General features: G+C 40.3%; 1 protein-coding gene across 1 annotated transcript in view; it reads left to right on the top strand.

Moving 5' to 3' along the window:
* Nucleotides 1-24,783, top strand: part of LOC149846393 (uncharacterized protein At5g01610-like) — a 66,715-nt gene that overhangs the window by 23,888 nt on the left and 18,044 nt on the right. Inside the window, exon 2 of the mRNA XM_089996335.1 lies at nucleotides 4,881-4,935. Coding sequence (XP_089852461.1) covers nucleotides 4,881-4,935 — 55 coding nt within the window. The remainder of the gene's footprint in view (nucleotides 1-4,880; nucleotides 4,936-24,783) is intronic.

The following is a 24,783-nucleotide window of genomic DNA, read 5'->3' as shown; positions in this document are numbered from 1 at the left end:
TCAGAAAACCAAAAATTCTAAGAGTTCTAGTCGAATTAGGACTCTTTCTCAGAGTCCTAGTCGGATCAGGACTCTGAACTTGACTTCAATTTCTATCTTATTTTCACCTATTTTCTAAAATCCTCTTATTTGTTTTCTAGAAAACCCTAAATTTTAAGAGTTTTAGTCGAATTAGGACTCTGTCCCAGAGTCCTAGTTGGATCAAGACTCTAATTCTGATTTCAGTTTTCACCTTGTTTTCATCTATTTTTGCGAAAAAACTTCTAAAATCTCCTTGTTTGTTCAAAATTCTGAGAGTTTTAGTCAAATTAGGACTCTATCCCAGAGTCCCAGTTTGATCAGGACTCTGACCCTAACTTCGTTTTTCAGCTCATTTTATCAAATTCTGAGAAAACCTTTTAATTCATCTTTCAAAAATAGCAAAATTCTAGAGTTCTAGCCTAATTAGGACTCTATCCCCAGAGTTTCGGTTGGGTCTGATTTCACTGCGTGTTGCTATTTTCACTTGTTTTCGAAAATCATTTCATTTGTTTTCCAAAAGAAGCAAAATTCTAGAGTTTCAGTCGAATCAAGAGTCTGTCCTAGAGTCCCGATCGGTTCAGAACTCTACCATGCTTTCATCTGTTACCTTTATTTTACTTGTTTTTCGAAAACAAACCCAAAATTTTAGAGTTTCGGTTGAACTAGGACTCTGCCTTGGAGTTTCAGTTGGATTAGGACTCTAATCCCGATTTCAAATTTCATCATATTCCACTTATTTTCTAAAAATTATCTCAATTATTGTCAGAAAAACAAAAAATCTAGAGTTTTAGTCCGATCAGGACTCTGTCTCAGAGTCCTAATCCGGTTAGGACTCCATTTTGATTTATGTTTCTACTTCCATTTTCATTCTCTTCACTTGTTTTTCAAAAATTAGTCTATTTCATAGAGTTCCAGTTGATTTAGGATTCTATTTAAGAGTTTCGGTTAAGTTAGGACTCTAACCCTGACTGTTTTTTCTGACTTATTCTCACTTATTTTGAGAAAATCTTTCAAAAATCTCTTCATTTGGCTTTAAAAAACCATTGCATATTTCAAAGTTTTCTAAATATTTTCTCCTTTTAGAATTAAATGGATTAGATTCAATCCATATCTGTGGCCATAGTCAGGGATATGAGGAAAATCTATTTTATTGAAATTCTATAAGGCACATAAACTTCTTTTTTCAAACAATTTTCTCAAAAGTTCTTCAGAAAATGTTTTTTTCAAAATTGCATTCATTCATCTAAGTTAGATTGCGTCATGAAAGGATTTTCATAGGGCCACACGCCCATCCCTTTTGATATATTTTCCAAATTCATCTAAAAAAAATCAATTTTCTCAAAGTTATTTGAATTTTCTCAGAAATCGATTTTCATAACACATTAAGATTTCTTCAGAAATCGATTCTTTTCTTCAGAAATGTTCTCTCAACATGGTTCACGATTTTCAAGTATCCTTTTTCAAATATTTTCAATTATTTCAAGCAAACATCATGTTTTCAAATCTTCATTTTCAGAATTTCATAGCACATGCCTGATTCTTTGTGCATTTAGGAATAAAACATCGGTTTAGACAAGTTGAGCAAAGCAAAGCAAAAACTAGATTGATCTTTGGTTCAATTACCCCTGGTTATAGTGCCAGGAACAGTTAAACCTCGTACCGACAGACGAGTCCCATTCCTCAGAATTATCCTGCATTTTAAAACGGAGGCGAGTTATTTTCAAAATCTTTTTTCAAATGTCAGTTTGACTTGCAAAAGTAAAATTTTGCAATGATAACAGGTTGTAGTTAGGTTTACAAGGTTAAAACTAAGAGCGATAGTTTCCTAGAATGGTATAAGGCTAGACTAGTCACCAAAGGCTATTCGCAAGAATACAATATAGACTAATGATGAGAATTTCACACCTGTGGTTAGGATGACCTTGGTTAGGACTTTCATTGTTGTAGTTGTCATTAAGAATTGGTTCATTTATCAAATGGATGTTAAAAATGCCTTTTTGAATGGTGAACTAAAAGAAAAAGTATCCACCAGGATATGAAATTCTCGTAGGAATGATTATTCATCTTCGTAAAGCCTTGTATAGCTTAAAACAAGCTCCTAAAGTCTCGTATGATAGATTCAATTCAATTATGCTTAATCTTGGTTTTAAATCTTGTTATACTGGCACTGCTATGTTTATTAAAAAATCTAATGCATGTATGGTTATTTTTCTGCTTTATGTTGACGACATGATCATCGTTGGAGATAAACAAAGAGTTTGTTATATTTAAATTGTTTTAAAACAAAGGTTTGAAATGAATGATCTAGCTTTTCTTCGATATTGTTTAGGGATTGAAGTAGCTTACTCTGTCTGTGGTTATTTGCTAACTCAATCCAAGTTTGCCTCTGAGATTATTGATAGGTCTGGCATTACAAATGAAAAGATGGTTGATACGCCTGAAGTTATCAATGATAAGATGAAAATCAATGACGACACCCCTTTAGACGACCCTACTCCTTATGAACAAATGATTAGAGCTTTTACATATTTGGCTATCACCCGACCTGACATTTCTCATGCCGTGCACACAACAAGTCAGTTTCAACATTCTCATATGACTGTACACATGAGCGTTGTTATGTGTATTATTAGATATTTGCAAACCTCTATTTCAAGAGGGCTATTGTTATCCTCTTCCTCTCCACTTGAATTAATTGCTTATACTGATAATGATTGAGGAGGGGATCCCAATGATAGAACTGAACCACTGGTTTTTGTGTGTTTATAGGTGATTCGTTGGTATTCTGAAAATGCAAAAAGTATCACTGTCGTCAACTGAAGTTGAGTATTATGCCATGGAAATCATATGGTTGAGGAGATTATTAGAAGAAAAGAGGGTGTATATACAGTCACCCTCAAAATTATATTGTGATAATAAAAGCACCATCTACATTGCTGACAACCATACATTCCATGAACAGACCAAACATATTGAGATGAATTGCCATTATGTTCATAAAAAGTATCTCAAGAGGATTATCATCTTGTCTTACGTAGCATTTGAGTTTCAGTTAGTCGACTTCTTCACCAAGACACTTCCTTCTCCCCAGTTTCATCTCTTGACAAACTTTCGGTGATTATACTGTAAGTTTGAAGGGGAGTGTTAAATTGTATATATTAGGATTTGTACATATATATATATATATATTGTCATTGTAATAAGTTATATTCATTAAGGATATTTTGGTCTTTCAGTTCATGTAATAGACTGTGTCCACTAGAGGCACTTTAGTCATTTGTATGTTCTTATTTTTATTTTCTTTATTTCTGTCTTTTATTTTCCTTGTAAGGGCTTAATAGTCATTGACCATTATAGCTGCTGGGAGCATCCCAACAACTATAAGCGCTCTCCTTTGTTTATATAAAGGGTGTCTCCCTTTATTAAGTATTCTTGTTCTCAAGCACATTTGAATATATAAAATCTTATATTTTTATGTTGTGTTCCAAGCCCATAAGAGGCTATTGTGCTTGTGATATGTATTGACCCATAAGTGGTCTTTGCATGTGCTCTCTTTGTATGATTGTAAGCCCTTAAGAGGCACCTTATTGTGTATTTTCCATTCCATTATGAAGATCCATCATTGTGTAGTGAACAAAAGTACATAATGCATTTTCTATTACAGATACTAGCATCTTTCTAAAAGATGACTTGTGGCTTCTTTGCCTTATTTCTTAGAGTGGAATATTATTCAGGTTAAGCACAATCTTTATGGTATACAAAATACATCTAATACTTACATATATATATATATATTACAGAAAGTTGTCTGCTAAACACCCTACCATAGGATCTCTATAATGCTCACTTAGCTTAGGATCAGGTGACCGGTTGTTGTTCTGTATAATTTTATTGGTGACCTTTTAATACATTTTCTGTTGAGAGTTTGAGGAATTTGAATAGTGTACCACTATTCTCCTTTATATCCATTACATTCTAATGACATTTCACTTCTGTGTGACATCTCTAAGTTGTATAGCCTGTAATTGTGCATTGCTTTGAGATATTCAGAATAATTTATTGCAATCCTCATGTTGCTGGTTAGCAACAGCAATTCTATGGACTGCAAAATGGGTGCATGTGTATGTTAACAAGAATGTCCCTTGAAATTTCTTTTACATGATTTGATGTGATATAGGAAATCATATTGAATAAACTAGAAATCAATTGATTCTTGTTCTTTTCAGGGTTACCGGAAGCCCCATAAGGCACGGGGAAGCGTGCTTCTCCGAAGCGCGAAACATGGCACTTCCAAAAGGTATTGGGAAGCGCCAAAATAAATTGGGAAGCACACTTTCCATTTAGGGGAAGCGCACTTCCCATTTAGGGGAAGCTCGCTTCCCCTTCTTTTTTTTTTGTGTTTTCATTTTCATTTTTCTTTCTTTTTTCGCTTCTCTCTAGCTTCTTAGGTCGCTTCCGGTTCCCTTCCTAGTTCGCTTCTAAGTTGTCCCGCGCTTCCCGCTTTCTAAAATTTTGGAAGTGTCTCGCTTCCCGCTTCCACTTCCCGAATCGCTTTTCGCTCTCGCTTCCCCGACTCACAACTCTGGACTTCTTCCTGCTATATTCAATGTTTCGTAATAGCTGTCAAACATTTTAGCTATTTGGCGTACATGCAATATGCAAATGATTTCTGGTCAAAGTCAAAGCATTAGTTGTTTTACACCAACATGAAAAAATTTCTCCTTGACAAAGTGCTTATATTTGTGTTTAAGATTAATGATTTCTTGTGTAATTAAGTTTTAATTATTTTATTATTCCTCAATCTTTGATGTTTCTAAATTCTAGCATGATGCTGATGATGTTTTTTTCTTGGTTAATAGTCATTGTCTAGCAGCATTGAAGGGGGTACAAAGTGGCTGGTTAATAAGATTAAAGGTCAATTACTTTTCTTTTTCCTTTGCTTCTTTAGCTTCTTATACTTGTCTATGTGGAAATACCATGCTTTTACTTTCTATTTGTAGATGCACAACAGTATCTGGAACATTAGATCTAAAACAATGTTTATCAAATGGACAACATTAAGTTTTGGTATAACACAAACTCAGAAAATGCAGATGGAGAGTGCAAATTGTGCATATTTAATGATTTTGAGTCTTGATCTGTGTGAATCACTAATTTTCCTCTATAATTTTGACATTGGGATGGGTTCAGATGATCTTAAGTTTTACAGGTTTGCTTGCATAAGTACATTCACAAGTATACATATAGTACATATAGATCTTGTTAATTACTAGTTTTCTTTTCATAATTTTGACAAGGGGTATATAATAATAATAATATTAGTATTATTATTGTTAGGGTGCTCCAAGTGCATCTACACCTAGGAGTGTCAAAGGATCGGTTTGGTTTGGACCCAGGTGGAACCAAACTTGGACCAGATTTTTGGGTATGGTATCGGGTCCGGACCCGAGTCTAATCGGTCTACTATAAGAGAAACTATACCCGGTAAAATAATATTTTTTATCATTTTTACATTGTAAATTTGCGGGTCTTAATCGGAACTCGAGTCAGGCCCTAGTCTGGCATAAAATTTCACAAGCTATACCCGGGTCCATGTATTAATCAGAGCTTCGGGTCCGGACTCGGGTCTTCTTATTTGTCACCATACCTGGACCCTATAGGGTTTGGTCTGGGTCATGTCCGAGTAAAACCGACCTGTTGACATCCCTACCTACACCCACCTATAGTAGAAAGCATGGGTGCAGGCCGTATATTCTCAATCAGATCTCATAGATGTATTCAATATAATTTGTTTGATAGGAACCATACATTGGACCATGTTTTTTGAATGTAAAAATATGTTTTCTTTGTAAACAGATGAGTTCTTGGATTATCACCAAGCAAATCTTCAAATGGAACCACCGAAAAGATTATTCACATGAACCACAAGGATTCATACACAATACCCAAGAAAGGGTATACCACAACAAGAGGAAAGAATATGATTTTATTGATTGGGAAAGCACCCACTAAAATTATAAATTACAAGGGGGTAAAACCCCATATTTATAATACAAAGAGAAGAGGGAATGAGGGAGTCGTTAGGCTCCCAACGACTCTAAATAGAGTCGTTGGGGGTCCAACAACTCTCTCACTTTATGCTTTTTGACTTTGGTCAACAAAGCATAAAGTCTAATTATGTCCAAAAAATCAAACTGAAAAAAGGAAAACCTAACTAAACAAAGAAACTATTCTAATCCTAACTATATAACTAAACTAAAACTATGAGATTACATATGATGTTATGTTACATTATTTAACACTCCCTCAAACTTACGGTTGAACAACTGAAAGCTTGTCCAAGAGAAAGTGAAAACGAGGAGCAGCGAGATGTTTGAAAAAAAAGTCTGTCAGTTGATATTCAGAGGAGACATATGGAAGATCAATGGTGCCATGTAGAAATTCCTCTTGTACGTAGTGACAATCCATCTGAATATGTTTAGTTTATTCGTGGAATGTTCAGTTGTTGGCAATGTAAATAGAACTTTTGTTGTCACAACACAGTCGGAATGCTCTTGTACTCCTAACACCCATGTCGCGAAACAATCGCCTTAGTTGGACTACTTCATGGTGGTTGTAGCCATTGCTCTGTACTCGGTTTCAGTTGATGAAAGGGAGACCTTTTGTTGCTTCTTGCACTTCCAAGAGACCAATGATTCTCCTAAAAACACACATAAGCCAGTAGTTGAGTGTCGATCATTAGAATCATCTCCCCAATCTGCATCAATATAAGCAGTTAAGTCTAAGGAAGAAAAAACTGATAAGGAAAGTCCTCGAAAAACGAAAGTTTTAATATATCTAATAATGCATAAAACAACTCTTATATGGACAGTAGTGGGAGCATGTTGAAATTGGCTTGCTTTGTGAACAACATGCGCAATGTCAGGTCTTATAATGGAGAGATAAGACAGTGCCCCGACAAGTTGTCTGTAAGGTGCTGGATTTTTAAGTGGTTCTTCATCATCAATCTTCATTTTGACATTTACAACTTCGGGAGTGTCAACTTGTCTTCCATCTGAGATACCAGACCTGTCAACAATATCTAAAGCAAATTTAGATTGAGTTAGTAAATATCATCTAGGAGAATAAACAACTTCTATTCCAAGAATTTCTTTTAGAAAACCCAAGTCATTCATTTCAAAGTGTGTTTTGAGCAACTTTTTAATATTGTCCACTCTCTGTTTATCACTTCCAATGCTGATTATGTCGTTTACATAGAGGAAAATAATAATGATACCTGCATCAGAATTCTTAACAAACAAAGCTGTGTCAGTAAGACAAGATTGCAAACCAAAATCAAGCATAACTTGACTAAACTTATCATACCAAGCTTTTGGGGCTTACTTAAATCCATACAAAGCCTTATTTAAATGAAAAGTTTTTCCTTTAGGAATATTTATGCCAGGTGGTGGGTCCATGTATACTTCTTCGACGAGGCTTTCATTTAGAAATGCATTTTCGATATCCATTTGGTATATATGTCATTTCTTTACAGAGGCAAGAGCTATTAAGATACTTACTGTGGTCATTCAAGCGATTGGGGCAAAAGTCTCTTTATAGTCTATTTCATATTCTTGGGAATAGCCTTTGACAACTAATCAGACTTTAAACCTCTCAAGAGTGCCATCACTCTTGGTTTTGATTTTGTACACTCATCAACAACCTATAGGCTTTTTGCATGTTGGAATGTCTTGAATGGTCCAAGTATTTGTTTTTTCTAAGGCTTTTAATTCTGTTGTCATAGCTTTGACCCATTCAGGCTGTTCTTTTGCTTCGACATAGTTAGAGGGCTCTTTGTAGGAGTGTATCAAGGCAATGTATGCTTGATATTTTGGGGAAAAAGACTCATGACAAATTTTTCGAGAACTTTTGACACTCTAGATGACTTTCTGGTTGATATTTGTTCCTGTTCTTGAGTATATTTTTCTAGAGCACATGGCTTTTCTAAATTTCCCCGCCTAGAGTATTGAATATAACCTTGATCATCACTAAATGATTCTGGACTTATCATATCATTTTGTTTGTCTTGACTTTCATTAATATCACCTTCATCAATCTTTGGAACTAAGTCCAACAAAAAGGAGTACTCATCTATTTCCATAGGATTCTTACCGAAAAAACTTTTCTTTTCTAGGAAGGATACATTCCTTGATACATATAATTTTTCAGTTTTAAGGTCAAAACATCTATAGCTTTTTTGGTGACTTGCATATCCTAGAAAGGCACAACGAATTGCACGAGGAGAAAATTTATCATTTTTATCTGTAAAAACAAAACATTTACACCCAAAAACCCTTAGTCTAGAGTAATCTGGAGTTTGCTTAAAAAGTTTTTCCACAGGAGAGATATTGTTTAGTGAAGAAGACATTTTGTTAATGAGATAAACCGCAGTTAGAGTGGCTTCGGCCCAAAAAGTTTTTGGTACTTGATGTGTAATGAGTAAAGTCCTTGTTGTTTCTATAATATGCCTATATTTTCTTTCAGCTAAATCATTTTATTGAGGAGTATAGGGACATGACCTTTGATGTGTAATACCGTGAAAATTCAAATAATCTTTAAATTCTTTTGACAAAAACTCTCCTCCTGAATTAGTGCGAAAAATTGAAATATCACTCTTAAACTGATTTTTGACCAGATTATGAAATATTCGAAAATATGAGAAAACTTCGGATTTATGTTTAAGAAAATAAATTCAAGTATGTCTTGTAAAGTCATCTACAAAAATAACATAATACATAAAACCTCATTTTACTATAACAGGTGTGGGTCTCCATCAGTGTTGTTAAAAATACGCCTCAAGGCGCAAAAAGCGTGCCTCGCCTCGAGGCGAGGGCCTTTTCGCCTTGAGGCGCACTTAAAAAGCGCAAAATCGCAAAAGCGTACGCCTCATGCGCCTTGAGGAGTACGCCTTGAGGCAAGGCACGCATTAAGAAATCGGATGGCCCGGACCCGAGTTCGACCCGGATCCGGGCCCGTATTCTCGAAAGATCGAGAACCTGTCTTTAAAAAAGACAGGCCCTTCGCGGCGAGGGAAAGCCCTCGCCCCTTCTCTCTCCACTCCGTCCCCTCTCGTCCCCCACCACTGCTGTCGCTGGCCACCACTCGTCGCCGGCCACCACTCGCCGTCGGCCACCACTCGCCGCCGGCCACCACTCGCCGCCGGCCACCACCCGTCGCCGATCATCGCCTCTTCCACCTTCTTTCCTCTGCTGAGAAGGCATCGGCCACCACTCGCCGCCGGCCACCACTCTCCATCGGCTAGCGACTCAGCGCCACCGCCGTCCATTCCGGCGACCTCTGCGTTTTCCGGTGACAGGTAAACTTCTTTGCTTCTTCTCCGTGATGGGTCGACGAAGATCTGTGTGTTTTTCCGCAGCTTCTTCTTTTGTCATTTGTTCTTTGTGAAACCGTGTAACCTACGTTTATGGGGAACCCGACTCCACTCATCCCTATATCATCCTCTGTGGTCATAACTCCCTCTGGGATCTCATTGGTACTAAGTTATTTTGATCAATCTGGCCCTATCGATGGGTTCATCACGATTGATTTAATAGAAATCAATCTTTTGATAGTGTTCTTTAACAAAAAAAACATGATTTTCAATTTATTTTGACAGTGTTCTTTAACAAAAAAACCATGTTTTTATTAATGGTTATTGTTTTTTGAATCAGCAAAAAGTCTTGCACATAAGTCGGATTCTGTCTATTCAAATGCCGATCTTCACTAAATGGATGATGTAGATCACATACACAGGGTCCAATTTGATGAAAACAACTTGCATCAGTGAGGTCTAATGACAGGAATGGCAATATGGATGACTGGAACCTAAATGTGGTTATGGGTGCCATGCAAAACACTATGCTTGCTTCACTAAATGGAGGAAAAGAGGGATTGAAAGTGTGTTGTTATAGCCTGGCCACGAGCAGGCTGATGCCATGAAGGCCCTCAGAATGATGAAACCATGAGCAGGCCGATGCCATCGGCTTTTTGGATGTTAAAGAAAAAAAATTGTGTATGTTTTTGTCTGTGAATTAGTATAACTCTGAATTCTCTCTTCATGATATGAATTTTCAGTTTGTAGCTAAAAATTTAAAAGTTTGTTTCTTTGATTATTGTATGACAAGCAATATACTTCTGCCATACTTCTTGTTATGAATTGGATGTCTCTGAACTTCCAGGTGACAGATAATATTAGGGCCTTAGGGGATTTGAAGTTAAGTTGATTTTTCATCTACTTAGCTTTTTGCTTTGTTTTACTGTTCCCATCTTCTTCTTTTTTCTTTTTTTCTTGAGAGATTGTTTTACTCTTCCCATCACTCTTTGGTTCTCTACTATGAAAGGTTATCATGTCAACTATTTAGACCACTAGATGCACTCGGTCTAATTTAAATTAAAAAGTAGGTTCATTATATGAATATTTTACTGTTGGCTTCTGTTCTTGTTGTCTTATTAATGACTTTTTTGCCATGCTGTCACTCGTGTTTTTCTTGTCACCTTTTAGCCTTGTTTGCATTTATGTATTAGTTTAGTAACTACGGATTCAAAATATTTTGGATGTTATTCCTTGCCTCTTCAAATATAGAAATACTCTAGTCTCTGGACATGCACAAGTAGCCATCTTTTCGCTTTCTTTCAACTAAAAGAACTAAAGAGATCACAATCATGGGTTTGGTTTACAAAACCTGCAACAGACCAAACCTGGTTAAGATGGACAAAATACTTAAAGAACCTTTCAACTCACATTATATTTTGATAGATTTGCAACTTCCTGACTACTATGCCTTCAGTTAGCATGTTGTATATTAGTCTGTTACATTACAGAAGAGTTATGTATGCCGTCATTGTTTTGTTTCTATTAGTTTGGCACACATGAGCAACGTAGCTCCTGTTGCTCAATTATGTTTTTTTCTAGGATTCCTATATAGCTTATACACCAAGATTGTCTATTTTGCATTTGTTTTCATGTAATGTGGTCAGCAGAATGCATGATGTTAATATATATTTTGTGTTATGTATTTTTGCAGTTGAACAATGGCAAAAGATGTAGGATGGGATCATGGAGTTAAAGTTCCAAATCTTACTAAAGATCCCAAACTCGTAGGACATGTAATTTGCAATTACTATCATAAAGAGAGTACAGGAGGCATCTATAGGCTAAAACATCACTTAGCTGGCACAAAGCATGGTGTAAGCATGTGCGAAGCGGTTCCACCTGACGTGAATAGATTTTTTCAGAATCATCTAAAGGATCAAAGGCTAAAGAAAAAAGAGTTATAACAAAACATGTTGGATATCGGGAGAAGTGTTTATTTTGGATCATCAACCAACGAAAATGTGAATAAACATACTAGTGGATTAGGTAGTGATGCAAAAACAAGTACAGCTGGTCCTATTGACCTTTTTGTGAACAAAGAAGCACGACAAACCACAATAAACACTGCTTTCAAAAGGGATGAAAGAAAAAATGTATCTCGTGCCATTGGTAGATTTTTTTATGCAAATGCCTTATCATTTAATCTTTGCAACAATCCATATTTTGGTGCAATGGTAGAAGCTATTGCAAATTATGGGCGAGGGTTCAAACCGCCTTCTTATCATGAAATCAGAACGTGAATTTTGAAGGACGAGGTAGATTGTACTCATGAAATTTTGAAAGAGTTCAAAAAGAGTGGCCAAAGGTTGGTTGCAGTATTATGGCAGATGGTTGGACAGATGAAAAATGAAGAAACTTAATTAATTTTCTTGTGAACAACTCATCTGGGACAGTATTTTTGAAATCCGTTGACATCAGCGACATGAAAAAAACTGGTGCAAATTTGTGTAAGTTGTTTGAAGAAGTTGGTAAAAATAATGTGGTGCAATTCATTACAGATAATGCACCAAATTATGTGGCAGCTGGAAATATGTTAACAACAGGAAAAACATGTTTTTGGACACCATGTGCAGCCTACTGCTTGGATCTTATGTTAGAAGATATTGGAAAGATATAAATTTTTAAAGATACAGTAGAAAAGGCAAAAAAAATTACAAGATACATTTATAGTCATGCATGAGTATTAAATTTAATGAGAAAATTCACAAAGAAGAAAGAACTTCTGCGTCCAGCTGTCACTCGTTTTGCCACAACATATCTTACACTTCATAGTATTGGGTGTTATAAGAAAGAGTTAAAGTCGATGTTCTTATCTTCAAATTTTAGAACATCTAATTACTATAAGAAATCTGATGCTAAGAACATTTCTTATATTATTCTTAATGATCATAAGTTTTGGGCTGCCATATCATATGCAATTAAAGTTACACTGCCTCTCGTGAAAGTGTTGCGACTCGTTGATGCAGACGAACCTGCTATGGAATTTTTGTATGAGGCAATGGATAGAGCGAAGGAGGAAATTGCTTCAAACCTTGACAATGTCGAAAGAAAATATAAATCTATTTGGGATATCATTGATAGACGATGAGACTTGCAACTTCATAAGTGATGCAGCCCACAATGGAGGAAGGGTGAAACAAATGGCCCACCGTGAATCGGTGTGGCTGAACTTCTTTATTAAACTCACAAATGTTTCAATAAGCAATGGAAAATCAATAAACAGTAAAGAATGTAAAGAAACACAGTAAGCAAGTAAAATAAAGGAATAGGAATAGGAAAAATGCAAAAGGCGGCTGGAGTTTCAATCTTCTCTGCCTCCACGCAACCCTAGGCAGGGCCTTTTAAAGGGTGTTTACTGGACCCGGGTCGTGGGTCCAGATTTGGATCCGACCCACGATCCGGGTCAGCCTCTATCTGCAGCTGGTTCTGGGGCGTGCGAACTCCACCACGCTTGACGTAGGTGCGCAGGGGTACCTCCCTGCGTCGTGGCTCCGTCCCTGCAAGTGAGTCATATGCGCGAGGTCCTTCATCTGCCCTTTGTGGCGGATCGGGTGGCACGATGGACCCAATCGGGTCCTGCCCTGCATCATTCTCTCCTGGTTGGGAAGAAGTCGGCTCTGTCGACTTGTTGTTGCCACAATAAGCATATAGATCAACCACATTGAAAATAAGGGAAATATGCCAATCATCGGGCAACTCAAGGAGGTAAGCATTCGAACCCAATCGCTGAAGGATCCTAAAAGGGCCATACTTCTTAGGACTTAATTTGCTATAGGTGCCTACAGGAAAACGCTCTGGACGCAGATACACCCAGACAAGTTGACTGACCTCGAAATGGACATCACGACGACCCTGATCTACGAAAGCTTTGTAGGTCTCGTAGCTTTCAACAAGTTTGGCCCGGACTTGTCTGTGAACATCACGCATATATTCAACGGCATCAAAGGCATCCAGAGCTGGAGCTGAGAGATCTGACACAGGGGCTAGGTCAACGACATGGGTGGGAGACCGACCATACACTACCTGGAACGGAGATTTACCAGTAGAACGGTTAATGGAGTTGTTATAGGCAAACTCGGCTTGGGGCAATACGAGATCCCAAGTTTTGACATTTTCGCCCACTAGGCTCCGTAACAAATTTCCTAAGGTGCGGTTCACAACTTCGGTTTGGCCATCAGTCTGGGGGTGATACGCACTACTGAACTGAAGCTTAGTTTTCAACAGGGCCCATAACGATTTCCAAAAGTGGCTCATAAAACGCGTGTCGCGATCGGAAGTGATTGTGTGAGGTAGACCGTGGAAACAGGCAACGTCCTTAAAATAATATGAGGCGACTAAAGAGGCATCGGTGGTGCGCTTGCACGGAACAAAGATAGCCATTTTGGAGAACCGGTCAACAACTACTAAAATTGAATCAAAACGACGTGGTGTGCGGGGAAGGCCCACGATAAAATCCATGGATACATGCTCCCACGGCCGTTCAGGAATGGGTAACGGGGTATACAGACCACTATTCTGACGATGACCCTTGGACACTTGACACACATGACAGCCTTGGATGAACTTAACATCTTTGCGCATTTTGGGCCAAAAGTATCGTTCATCTAAGAGAGCGAACGTCTTATCATGCCCGAAATGCCCTGCTAACCCTCCTTCATGTAATTCAGAAATCAACTAAAGTCTAAGGGAGAAATTGGGCACACATAATTGGTTACCACGGAAGAGGTAACCATTATGAATACAAAAATGGGGGTCGAGAGTGCGATCTGAAGAGGTGCACCCTTCCCAGACTTTGTGAAAATCAGGGTCTGTAGGGTATAACTCTTTGCATTGTTCAAAACCAATGACCTGCACTGACATAGTCATCAGAAGGCTGTTCTTCCTACTAAGAGTGTCAGCCACCTTGTTCAGGGTACCAGATTGATGCCGAAGCGAAAAGGTGTACTCTTGCAAGAAGCTGACCCACTTGGCATGACGAGCACTCAACTTCTTTTGACTGTTCAGATACTTCAATGCCTCATGGTCCGTGTACAAGACAAATTCCTTATAAATGAGATAATGTCTCCAATAACGAAGGGCTTGTACAACGGCATAGAACTCAACATCGTAAGTGGAGTATTGGCACCTGGCTTGAGTCAGCTTCTCACTAAAGAAGGCCACAAGCCTACGATTCTGACTCAAGACGGCGCCAATCCCCACTTTAGAGGCATCACATTCAACCTCAAAGACTGCACTAAAATCTGGGAGAGCTAAGACAGGAGCACTGGCCATTTTGTCTTTGATGATCGTAAAGGCTTTGCTAGCCGCGGGCGTCCAATGAAAACTAGTACCTTTTAGGCACTCCGTGATGGGGGCCATAAGGGTACTAAAATTTCTCACGAAATGTCGGTAAAAAGTGGCTAACCCGTGGAAACTACGGATCTCTCCTATAGTCTTTGGGGTAGGCCAATCGACAATCGCGCGGACTTTTGCGGGGTCGGCCTTGACGCCATCAGATGACACAATAAACCCTAAGAACACGACACTGGATGTCATAAACTCACACTTCTTGGCATTGGCATACAATTTTTCCTTTCTCAAAATATCTAAGACTTGACGCAGGTGACTCAAATGCTCGGACAATGAGGAACTATAGATCAAAATGTCGTCAAAGTAGACAACAACAAACTTCCCAATACACGGACGCAAGACCTGGGTCATCATGTTCATAAAGGTACTTGGGGCATTAGATAACCCAAACGGCATGACTAACCACTCGTACAATCCATCACGCGTCTTGAATGCCGTTTTCCACTCGTCCCCTTCGCGTATACGAATCTGGTGATACCCGCTTTTTAGATCTATTTTAGAGAAAATGGAGGCACCAGATAACATATCATCCAAACGAGGAATGGGAAAACGGTATTTGACTGTAATGCGATTGATCGCACGACTATCGACACACATGCACATGAACCCATCTTTCTTAGGAGTAAGTAAGGCGGGAACGACACAAGGACTAACACTCTCGCGAATGAAACCCTTTTGCAGCAATTGCTGAACCTGTCTTAATAACTCAGTATGCTCAGTGGGGTTCATGCGATATGCGGGAAGGTTGGGTAGACTCGACCCTGGCACAAAGTCAATGGCATGCTGAACTACCCTTGCCGAAGGTAATCCATCAGGTAGTTCATCCGGCATAATGTCGCAGAACTCCTCTAGAAGAGGGGCAACATCCGCGGGAATGGACACAGACGAACTCATCACTGGCTTTGCCACTAGGGCATAACAATAGCCATCTTCCTGACAATGGTCCACGAAGAGCCGGTACGAGAGGCCTGCGATTCGGGGAACTCGCTCAGGTTTGTCTACAGTGGGGAAACCAGTCTCCTTGATAGGTAGAAGGACTATCCTATGGCCATTAAAGACAAAGGAGTATGTGTTCTTGCGGCCATCGTGAGTTGTCTGGCGATCGAACTGCCAGGTACGTCCCAAGAGAATGTGACACGCGTGCATAGGGGCTACATCACACCACACCTCATCGTGGTAGTGTTCCCCCATGGAAAACCGGACTAGGCATCGCTAAGTGATGGGAACCTCATTTCCTTTCTTGAACCAGACCATCTTATAGGGTTGGGACAACTTTTCGGTGTTGAGTTTCAAGGTAGACACCACACTCTCAGACACCATGTTCTCACATGCTCCGGTATCAATGATGACATCACAAGCGTGCCCCTCACAGTTGCACCGGGTCCTAAAAATGTTATTCCTTAGCCATTTCGATGGGGCCGATTCTCGGGGTGTGGTCAACACATGACGGATGGAAAACAAACTTTCGACGTTGCCGTCGAACTCTATAACTCCCCTCTCATCCTCAACCTCAACTAATGAATTGTCATCACTATCACTCTCACTTGCGGACTCGACAATTCCTTCAACAAGATGGGTGTTCCTGCTCACGGTCGGACACTTGGACGCGACATGTCCTAACTCTTGACACCTAAAACAACGAAGGGTCGACTCACTAGGTTTGGCTTTGGACCGGGTGTGGAAAGCTGGGCCTGACTGGTCAGGTTTGCTAAGGTCTGTTCTAGGTTTTGAATCACTAGGGGAGCTTGCTCCCCTGGCTGGGAAACTCGGCTTGGGTCGGCTGGTGGGCTCACTACGGGTCGTCCTATATTCTTGCCTCCGCTTCAGCTTGTCCTCGATGTTCATGGCATAACTGCTGACTTGATCTAATGTCTCCACTGTGACACAACTAAAATCGTCAGAGATAACAGGACGGAGACCCGAAATGTACCTCGTGACCTGCTGACGAGCTGTTTCCTCGATCTGCACACGCAGGGAAAGACGATGGAACTCCGCGGTATACTCTGCTACAGTTCGGGAACCTTGGCGCAGGGTTAGGTATTCCTTGTAGGCTCACTCGGCGTGATTCGAAGACACGAACTTTGACTGCATCAGTCTTTGCATTTCCTCCCACGACTGTACGCGCTCTAATCCCTGCCGCTCCCTTGATCGTTGGAGCTCCACCCACCATGTCTGTGCTAGGCCTCTCAATCGCGTAGATGCTAGCGAGACACGACGATGTTCAGCGACGGTGTGATAGTCGAAGAAGAACTGCACTGCATAAGACCAGTCGAAAAACTGTTCCGCGTCGAATCGCCCCGCAAACTCTGGAAGATCCAGTTTTACGCCATAGGTGGAGGAGTGGTTTGGTGCTCTCTGTTGTCGCGGATCCACCATTCCTGCAGGATGCTCGTTCCAGAAAATGTCGTCGTCCCATGCTGCTTCATTGCCCGTAGGGGGGGTATGGCTCGCCGGGATGCTGGTGCCATCGAACTCTTCCGATGGGGGGTCGGCGGTCGGGGCACGCCGGTTCCTGCTGACATAGCCTCAGTCTGGTTTGCCCGTGGGCGGGCACCATCTGCGGCCGGTATTGTGGTACTGGAATGATGGGAAGTCCAAGGTAGGGGGAGGGTTCGGGTGAGGTTCTGGTTCCTGGCGGGTAGAATGGGTATAATATGGCTGTGGGTTAGGAGTATGGTGTTGGGCTGGATGTTGTGTTGGGTTCTGGGTCAAGGTTGGGTAAACAGGTGGGTTTGGGTTTGGGTATGGGTATGGGGTTTAATGTGTATATGGATGGGTTGACTCGCCCGATGGGATGTGGATCGGGCCCATTTCTACACTACTCGTTGGACCCAGATATGGATGGGAAGGATCGAGGATCGAGTTTTGGGGATAATAGGCTTGGTCTGAACTCGATCCCCGATCCAAGAGATTATGGGTCTGGTTTTGACCCGGCTCAAATCCAAACTGGAGCTCCGTCCGGGTCCGATATAGGCTAGGGTCGGCATGAGATCTACTTTGTGGGTCAAAATTACTGGGTTGGTTCTGGTTCGGGGTTGCCCGCGCACCTGAACCAACTAGGTAGGTTGGGTACGGGAGGTCTAGACCCAAACCCGCTCTCTGGGACCCAAGGGTTGGTCCCAACGAAACGGGCCTGTGCCCTGCTGGAACAAAAACCGAGTTGGACCCTCTGATGTCAGGTCCCCCCAAATGGGTCTGGCCCGCTCCCGCTCATAGAGGTACCATTTCAGAGCCTCCCCGCGCGGGATCGGGAGGGAGAGATGGCTCTCCCCTGATTCAGACAGACGAACCTGGGTCTACAACTAGGCCCAGCGTGACGTTGGGGCCCTGTCGACCCAGGTCCAGTTGTTGCGCATCGCGCGCGGTGCCCTGCCTCAAGGCCGGACCTGCAGGTGGGCCCAGCGCAAGGCTGGGACCCTGCAGGTTTGGGTCGACCTGCAGCGTAGCCCCAGGTACGCGCGACCACTCGCCGGGATTGGCAGGTGTCCCCTGCACACTGCTGGGTCCCTGCAGGTTTGGTCCTACCTGCGATCCCAACGCAGGGAGGCGCGGTTTAGATGGTGGGGCTGTTACCAGAGGGTTGCTGCTCATCGGGGCTCCCTGGTGTTGCTGCGCGTTATTCAGATCAGGGGCGAGGGCTGTCGCCGGCAGGAACGCGGTGCTTCGACCCTGCTGGTGTTGCTTCGGCTGCAGGGATGCGGTAAAGCTGGGAAGTGGACCTGCTGCTGCGCCCTCGACGAGGCCTGCGCACGATGTTGCGCACGGCTCTTGGGGTTTCTCGAGTGTTGTCACGCGATCTTCAAACCCGTCCATCCTCTTTGACAAGCCGGCGATATCCCTACTCATTCGCATCATGTTTTCTTGGATTTTCGTCAATACATCCATGACACGCAATAATGGGTCTTCGCTGCCGGCCTCCTCACGTTCCTCGCCTCGCACCGGATCGCTCCCTGCTTCAAGAGCCATCTCGCTGAGGAAGATGGGTGCGGCTCTGATACCACTTTGATGCAGCCCACAATGGAGGAAGGGTGAAACAAATGGCCCACCGTGAATCGGTGTGGCTGAACTTCTTTATTAAACTCACAAATGTTTCAATAAGCAATGGAAAATCAATAAACAGTAAAGAATGTAAAGGAACACAGTAAGCAAGTAAAATAAAGGAATAGGAATAGGAAAAATACAAAAGGCAAAAGGCGGCTGGAGTTTCAATCTTCTCTGCCTCCACGCAACCCTAGGCAGGGCCTTTTAAAGGTTGTTTACTGGACCCGGGTCGTGGGTCCAGATTTGGATCCGACCCATGATCCGGGTCAGCCTCTATCTGCAGCTGGTTCTGGGGCGTGCGAACTCCACCACGCCTGACGTAGGTGCGCAGGGGTACCTCCCTGCGTCGTGGCTCCGTCCCTGCAAGTGAGTCATATGCGCGGGGTCCTTCATCTGCCCTTTGTGGCGGATCAGGTGGCACGATGAACCCAATCGGGTCCTGCCCTGCATCAATAAGCCTTTGCATGCAACTGCCTATTATTTAAATCCACATTTTCATTATGCTGACAACTTCAACCCTGATGGAGAAGTTATGGGTGGCTTTTATGATTGTGTTGAAAAATTAGTTTCTGATGCAAATATTCAGTTGAAAATTACAACACAAATCAATGCATTTAAAAAGGCAAAGGGCTTGTTTGGCAGTTGTTCCAACAAGAAAATTAAAAAGTCCTGGTAAGTTTGCAATTATGTTGTTATTTGTCAATATTTTTTTATGTTTTTGTTAATTATGACATTCTTAATGTTTTTATCAATTTTTGATTATTTTATTTGCATGCAGCTGATTGGTGGAGTTCATTTGGGCACGAAAATCCTGAGTTGATGAATTTTGCAATTCGAATTTTAAGTTTGACATGCAGTGTATCGGGCCGTGAGAGGAATTGGAGTACTTTCTCATTGGTTTGTGACTTTGTATTTTATTTTTGAAATACATTTTTATATGTTTAATTATCTTATATTTGATTATCAATGATTTGAAATTATAGGTGCATACAAAACGAAGGAATAGACTTGAACAAGAGAAGATGAATGCATTGGTTTTTGTAATGTATAATATGAAATTAAGAGAGAGAAATATGAAGAGGAGGGCTACCAAAGACCCTATATGTCTAGATCATATAGACTCAGACGATGAGTGGATTGTGGAGAAGGAAGATCCAGTGTTGCCTAGTGATCCCAATTGGTTGGAGGATTCATGGTTGGATCCGAACTTCGACATAAATGCCATTGAGCATGTGCCTATTGAAAAAGTCACTTCACCTAATGTTTCACAAAGTGGTTCTAGGCAAGACATGTCTTCAAGAGATCGAGGTAAAGTTATATTCCTTTTACCTAGCTATGAATATAAATGTATTTTTTTAATTACATAACATAAATATTTAATACATGATTTTTTATTGAAGGAAAAAGAAAAGCAAAAGAAGTAATTGAGGACGTGGATGAAGAAAGTGTAGATGATGAAGAGTCAGAGAATGAAGATGAAGAAGAACCTATTTATATGGATTCTTGAGATGATGATATTGAAGACTTAAATATTGATGATGACGAGACACAACAAGAGCCTAGGCCCTAATTCATATCATAGAGCTATGGCCATTTATATGTTTTTTGGGACTTTCAGTTGTAATTGTAAATGTTAACACTCTCATTTTGAAGAATTCTGGACAAATACATTAACATTTGGTTGTTAATGTTAACATGCATTTTTTAATTATGACATGATGTTGTTAGTGCTAATATGCATTTTGTTGTTAATGTTAGTTTTTTATTGAATGAATGCTCATATTTATGCAATTAGATACTTATATAGATCAAGTTGTTGCATTAATGTTACTTTTGCATGTTAATCTCATATTTTTTTCGTATTTATTTGAGATTTTTTATTTCGTGTTGGTTGGCGCTTCATCAATAAAGCATTTCTTATTTATTTATAATTTTAGATAATTTTTATAAATTTTTTTAAGTTAATTTTTTTTAAGTTAATTTTTTTTTGAGGCTTACGCTTTGCGCCTCGAGGCTTATGCCTCGCCTCAGATTTTGGTGGAGCGCCTCGTTACGCCTCAACGCTTTTAACAACAATGGTCTCCATACATTTGAATGTATTAACTCAAGTGATCGTGAGGAGACAAATGTTCTTCCTTAAAAAGGTAATCTTTTTATTTTTCCAAGAATACATGTGTTCACATGAAAAAGTTTCAAAATTAAAAAAAAATTATCTTTGAAAAAAACTGAATCTTGGATATACTAGGATGACCAGTCTCTTGTGCCAAAGATCCAAGTTCATTTTCTGGACATTATAACATAATGTACTCTTGGGTATTTTCATAAAATCCATGTAGTACAAGCCAGAGTTACCAGTCGAGGAAGCGGGAGCGGGAAGCGATACGGGAAGCGGGAGCGGGAAGCGAGGCACTTTCAAAAATTTAGGAAGCGGGGAAGCGTGTGACCACTTAGAAGAAAATTATGAACACAACCAACATGATCCAAAACAACAACGGAGGGACGAGAAATGACAGGAGAGAGAATCGAGAAAAGAGAGCGTACCTGAACAGAGACATCGTCGGTGGGGGAGGTCGCCGGTTGTTGGATGTCGGTGGAGGAGGTCGCCGGTCGTCGGACGTGAATAGCGTAGGAGGTCGCCGGTCGTCGAACGTCAATGGAGGAGGAGGTCGTCGATCATCGATCGTCGGATGTCAATGGAGGAGGTCGCCGGTGGCCGAAAACGAGAGAGAGAGAGAGAGAGAGAGAGAGAGAGAGAGAGTCGGATGAAAAAAACAAAAACCCTAAGTTTCTTTTTTTTATCCTTATGATTTTTTGAAAATGTCCATTTTGCCCTTATTCAAAAACGATTTTCTTTAATTTTTTTGTTTTTCACGTGTTAAATTTTTTTTAAAAAAGGGGCAAACTTGACGTTTTATTAAATGCGTCCCCCTTTAAAGGAGTACGCGTACCCCTTTAACGGGGGACGCGCTTCCCTTTAAAGGGGGACGCGCTTCCTATATTTTTCATGCGCTTCCCCACGCGTTTCGGAAGCGCCGCGTTTCACGCTTCCGAATCGCGTCTCGGGGAAGCGCGCTTCCCCTAGTACATGTGCGTTTCCGGTAACTCTTGTACAAGCCTCCTCTATAGGCTTCTCCAATCAGCTTTCCTGATTGATGACCCTGCACGTGACAACCATGAGAGAAGAATAAAACATTATATCCATGGTCAGATAATTGAGAGACAGATAAAAGGTTTAGATTAAGTTTAAGAATATATCTAATTTGTGGAATACAAAATCCTTTCGAGTTTTGAGAAATATTTTCAAAATTTCTTATTCCCTTGATTTCAAAAGATGTTCCAGCAGCGGTAAAAACATTCGACCCATTTGAGTTACGACATTCAAATAGTTTATCTATGTTTGGTGTCATATGAAAATATACACCCGAGTCAAGTACCCAAAAAGATTTACCGGGATCGGAAATGCCGACGGAGGAAACAACAACTCCAGTAGATAAAGATGCTCCTTTGAGTAGTGGTTGAAGTGCCTCCACTAGTTGAGTCAAGGACATGCTTCCAATGAATGTCGTATTTGAATCTTGTGGGGATTCAACTGAAGCGACCTTCTTTTCATTAAGTTTCTTCAATTTTGGACAATAAGTCTTTACATGTCCCTGTTCTCGGCAATAGTAACAAATGACTTTTCTTTTCTCAAAATCATTCCTTGGTTTTTCATCATTAGTCCTCCTATAGTGTGGAGGTTTGTATATACGAACATGATTTTCTGGTCTAGATACGGCTAGAACCGAGTCATCATCATTTTTAGAGATATTCTTTTTGAACCTATTCTCTTTCATACTCAATTCTTCTATTGTGTCTTCTATGGAAGGCACCTTTCCTCGATGAAGAAGAACGGATTTGGTTGATTCAAATTCCGTTCTTGACCCACTAATAAAATGAAAGAAGTGCTCTGCATTTATTTGATTTTTGACGGAGTTCTATATCTTGTGGACAATACCACTTAGGTTTTAGGAGAGTCAATTCTTCCTATAACTCTGACAAACTATTATAATACTCCCTAATGCTCTTATTCTCTTGAACCATATTTCTAACTTTGTCTTGTAGGTTGCACACATGTGCAATGTCTTTAAGAGAATACATTTTCTTAAGATAATCTCAAGCATCATTAGCTTGTTCAAATTTTGCAAGACTTGAACATTTTTTTATGTCAACACTAATGAGCCAAGATATAATCTTGGCATGTCTCATTCTCCATTCTTTTCATTTTTTTTCATAAGTGGTAATGGCTTTATTTTTCTCAACCTCCGTGAGAAGTATTTCTTTCTCTCCTACCTTTGTAAGGATTAGTTTAGGTTCTAAATCGGTTTCATCAAGTAATCGCTACAACCATTTTTCCCATATAAGGTACTTCATAATCGAAGCCCATGTAATATAGTTTGAATCGTTGAGTTTAATGGTGACATTACCATTGTCTTCCATTTTACAAAGTTTGGATAAAGAAATAACAATGAAAAAAAAGAAGAGTAGAGAAGAAGAATATAGGAGAGAATATGTACTCCACCACGGATAGTGAGTACGAGTGCTTCTTCAAACTCCCAAGCTTTTGCACAATCACAATTTCACATACACTTGAAAAGAACACTGCCTCTTTTCCAAACTTTGGGTAGCATGCTTCCTGATTCACTGAAAAGAATAGCTTGATCACTATCGAGCTCTGATACCATGTAAGAAGATGAGTTCTTGGATTATCACCAAGCGAATCTTCAAATGGAACCACCGAAGGGATTATTCACATGAACCACAAGGATTCGTACACAATACCCAAGAAAGGGTATACCACAACAAGAGAAAAAAACATAATTTTATTGATTGGGAAAACACCCACTAAAAGCATAACTTACAAAGGGGTAAAACCCCATATTTATAATACAAAAAGAAGAGGGAAGGAGGGAGTTGTTGGGCTCCCAACGACTCTAAATAGATTTGTTGAGGTCCAACGACTCTCTCACTTTATGCTTTTTGACTTTGGTCAACAAAGCATAAAGTCCAATTATGTCCAAAAAATCAAATTGAAAAAAGGAAAGCCTAACTAAACAAAGAAGCTATCCTAATCCTAACTAAACTAAAACTATGAGATTATATATGATGTTATGTTACATTATTTAACATTCTCATCTAGAAATTTTGGTGCATTGTGGATCTTTAAAGATCATAAAAACCTACATGCACATCAAAATCACGACTTAAAATTTATTTTTTATGACAAGGAACCCTCACTAAGAACTGGGTCACTTAATGGGCCCACCTCTCTGTGAGGTAAATGATAGTCCTGTTGGATGGGGCTGCACTCTCGAACCAGGGCCATGGATGGTAGGGCGGCAAGGGTGTGGAGAGGGACAAAGTTGCATGAGAGAGAAGGGGGAGAGAGAGAGATGGGAACATGAGATAGAGGGATCGATGATACAGTCCCGTTGGAGGGGGCTGCACTCTCGAACCAGGGCTGTGGATGGTAGGGCGGCAAGGGCGTGGAGAGGGACAGAGTTGCGTGAGTGAGAAGGGGGAGAGAGAGATGGAGACGTGAGAGAGAGGGAAACATGAGAGTGGGATCCCCTTGGGTGTAAATACCAAGAGAACAATCTTCTTCTAAGAAGGAAGTCAAATCGTACCAAGGTAAGCCAAAAGAGTTTTATTAATTGCATAAAAAAGCAGGAAACTAATTACATGGCTTTAAATAGAGAAAAGTGCATAGAAATAGAAAATAAAACAAAAAAGAAGGAAGATGAACACAAAAGGAGGTAATCAAGCTCGGCACCCCTATCATTGGGGGATTTCTTTCGCATTTCTTTTCATTTTGCCCTTGCATTTCCCTATCAAAACCCAATAATGTCAAGAAAATGGTCTTTTCTGCCCCTACCTCTTCTTTGAACTGCTTCATCTATCCTGTTATTTGGAGTTGACTGGAC

The sequence above is a fragment of the Nuphar pumila genome, chromosome 2, assembly GCF_984573655.1.
Source record: "Nuphar pumila chromosome 2, dmNupPumi1.hap1.1, whole genome shotgun sequence".
NCBI lineage: Eukaryota > Viridiplantae > Streptophyta > Magnoliopsida > Nymphaeales > Nymphaeaceae > Nuphar > Nuphar pumila.
The sequence above is the reverse complement of the archived record's forward strand: the minus strand, read 5'-3'. Positions and strand labels throughout refer to the sequence as shown.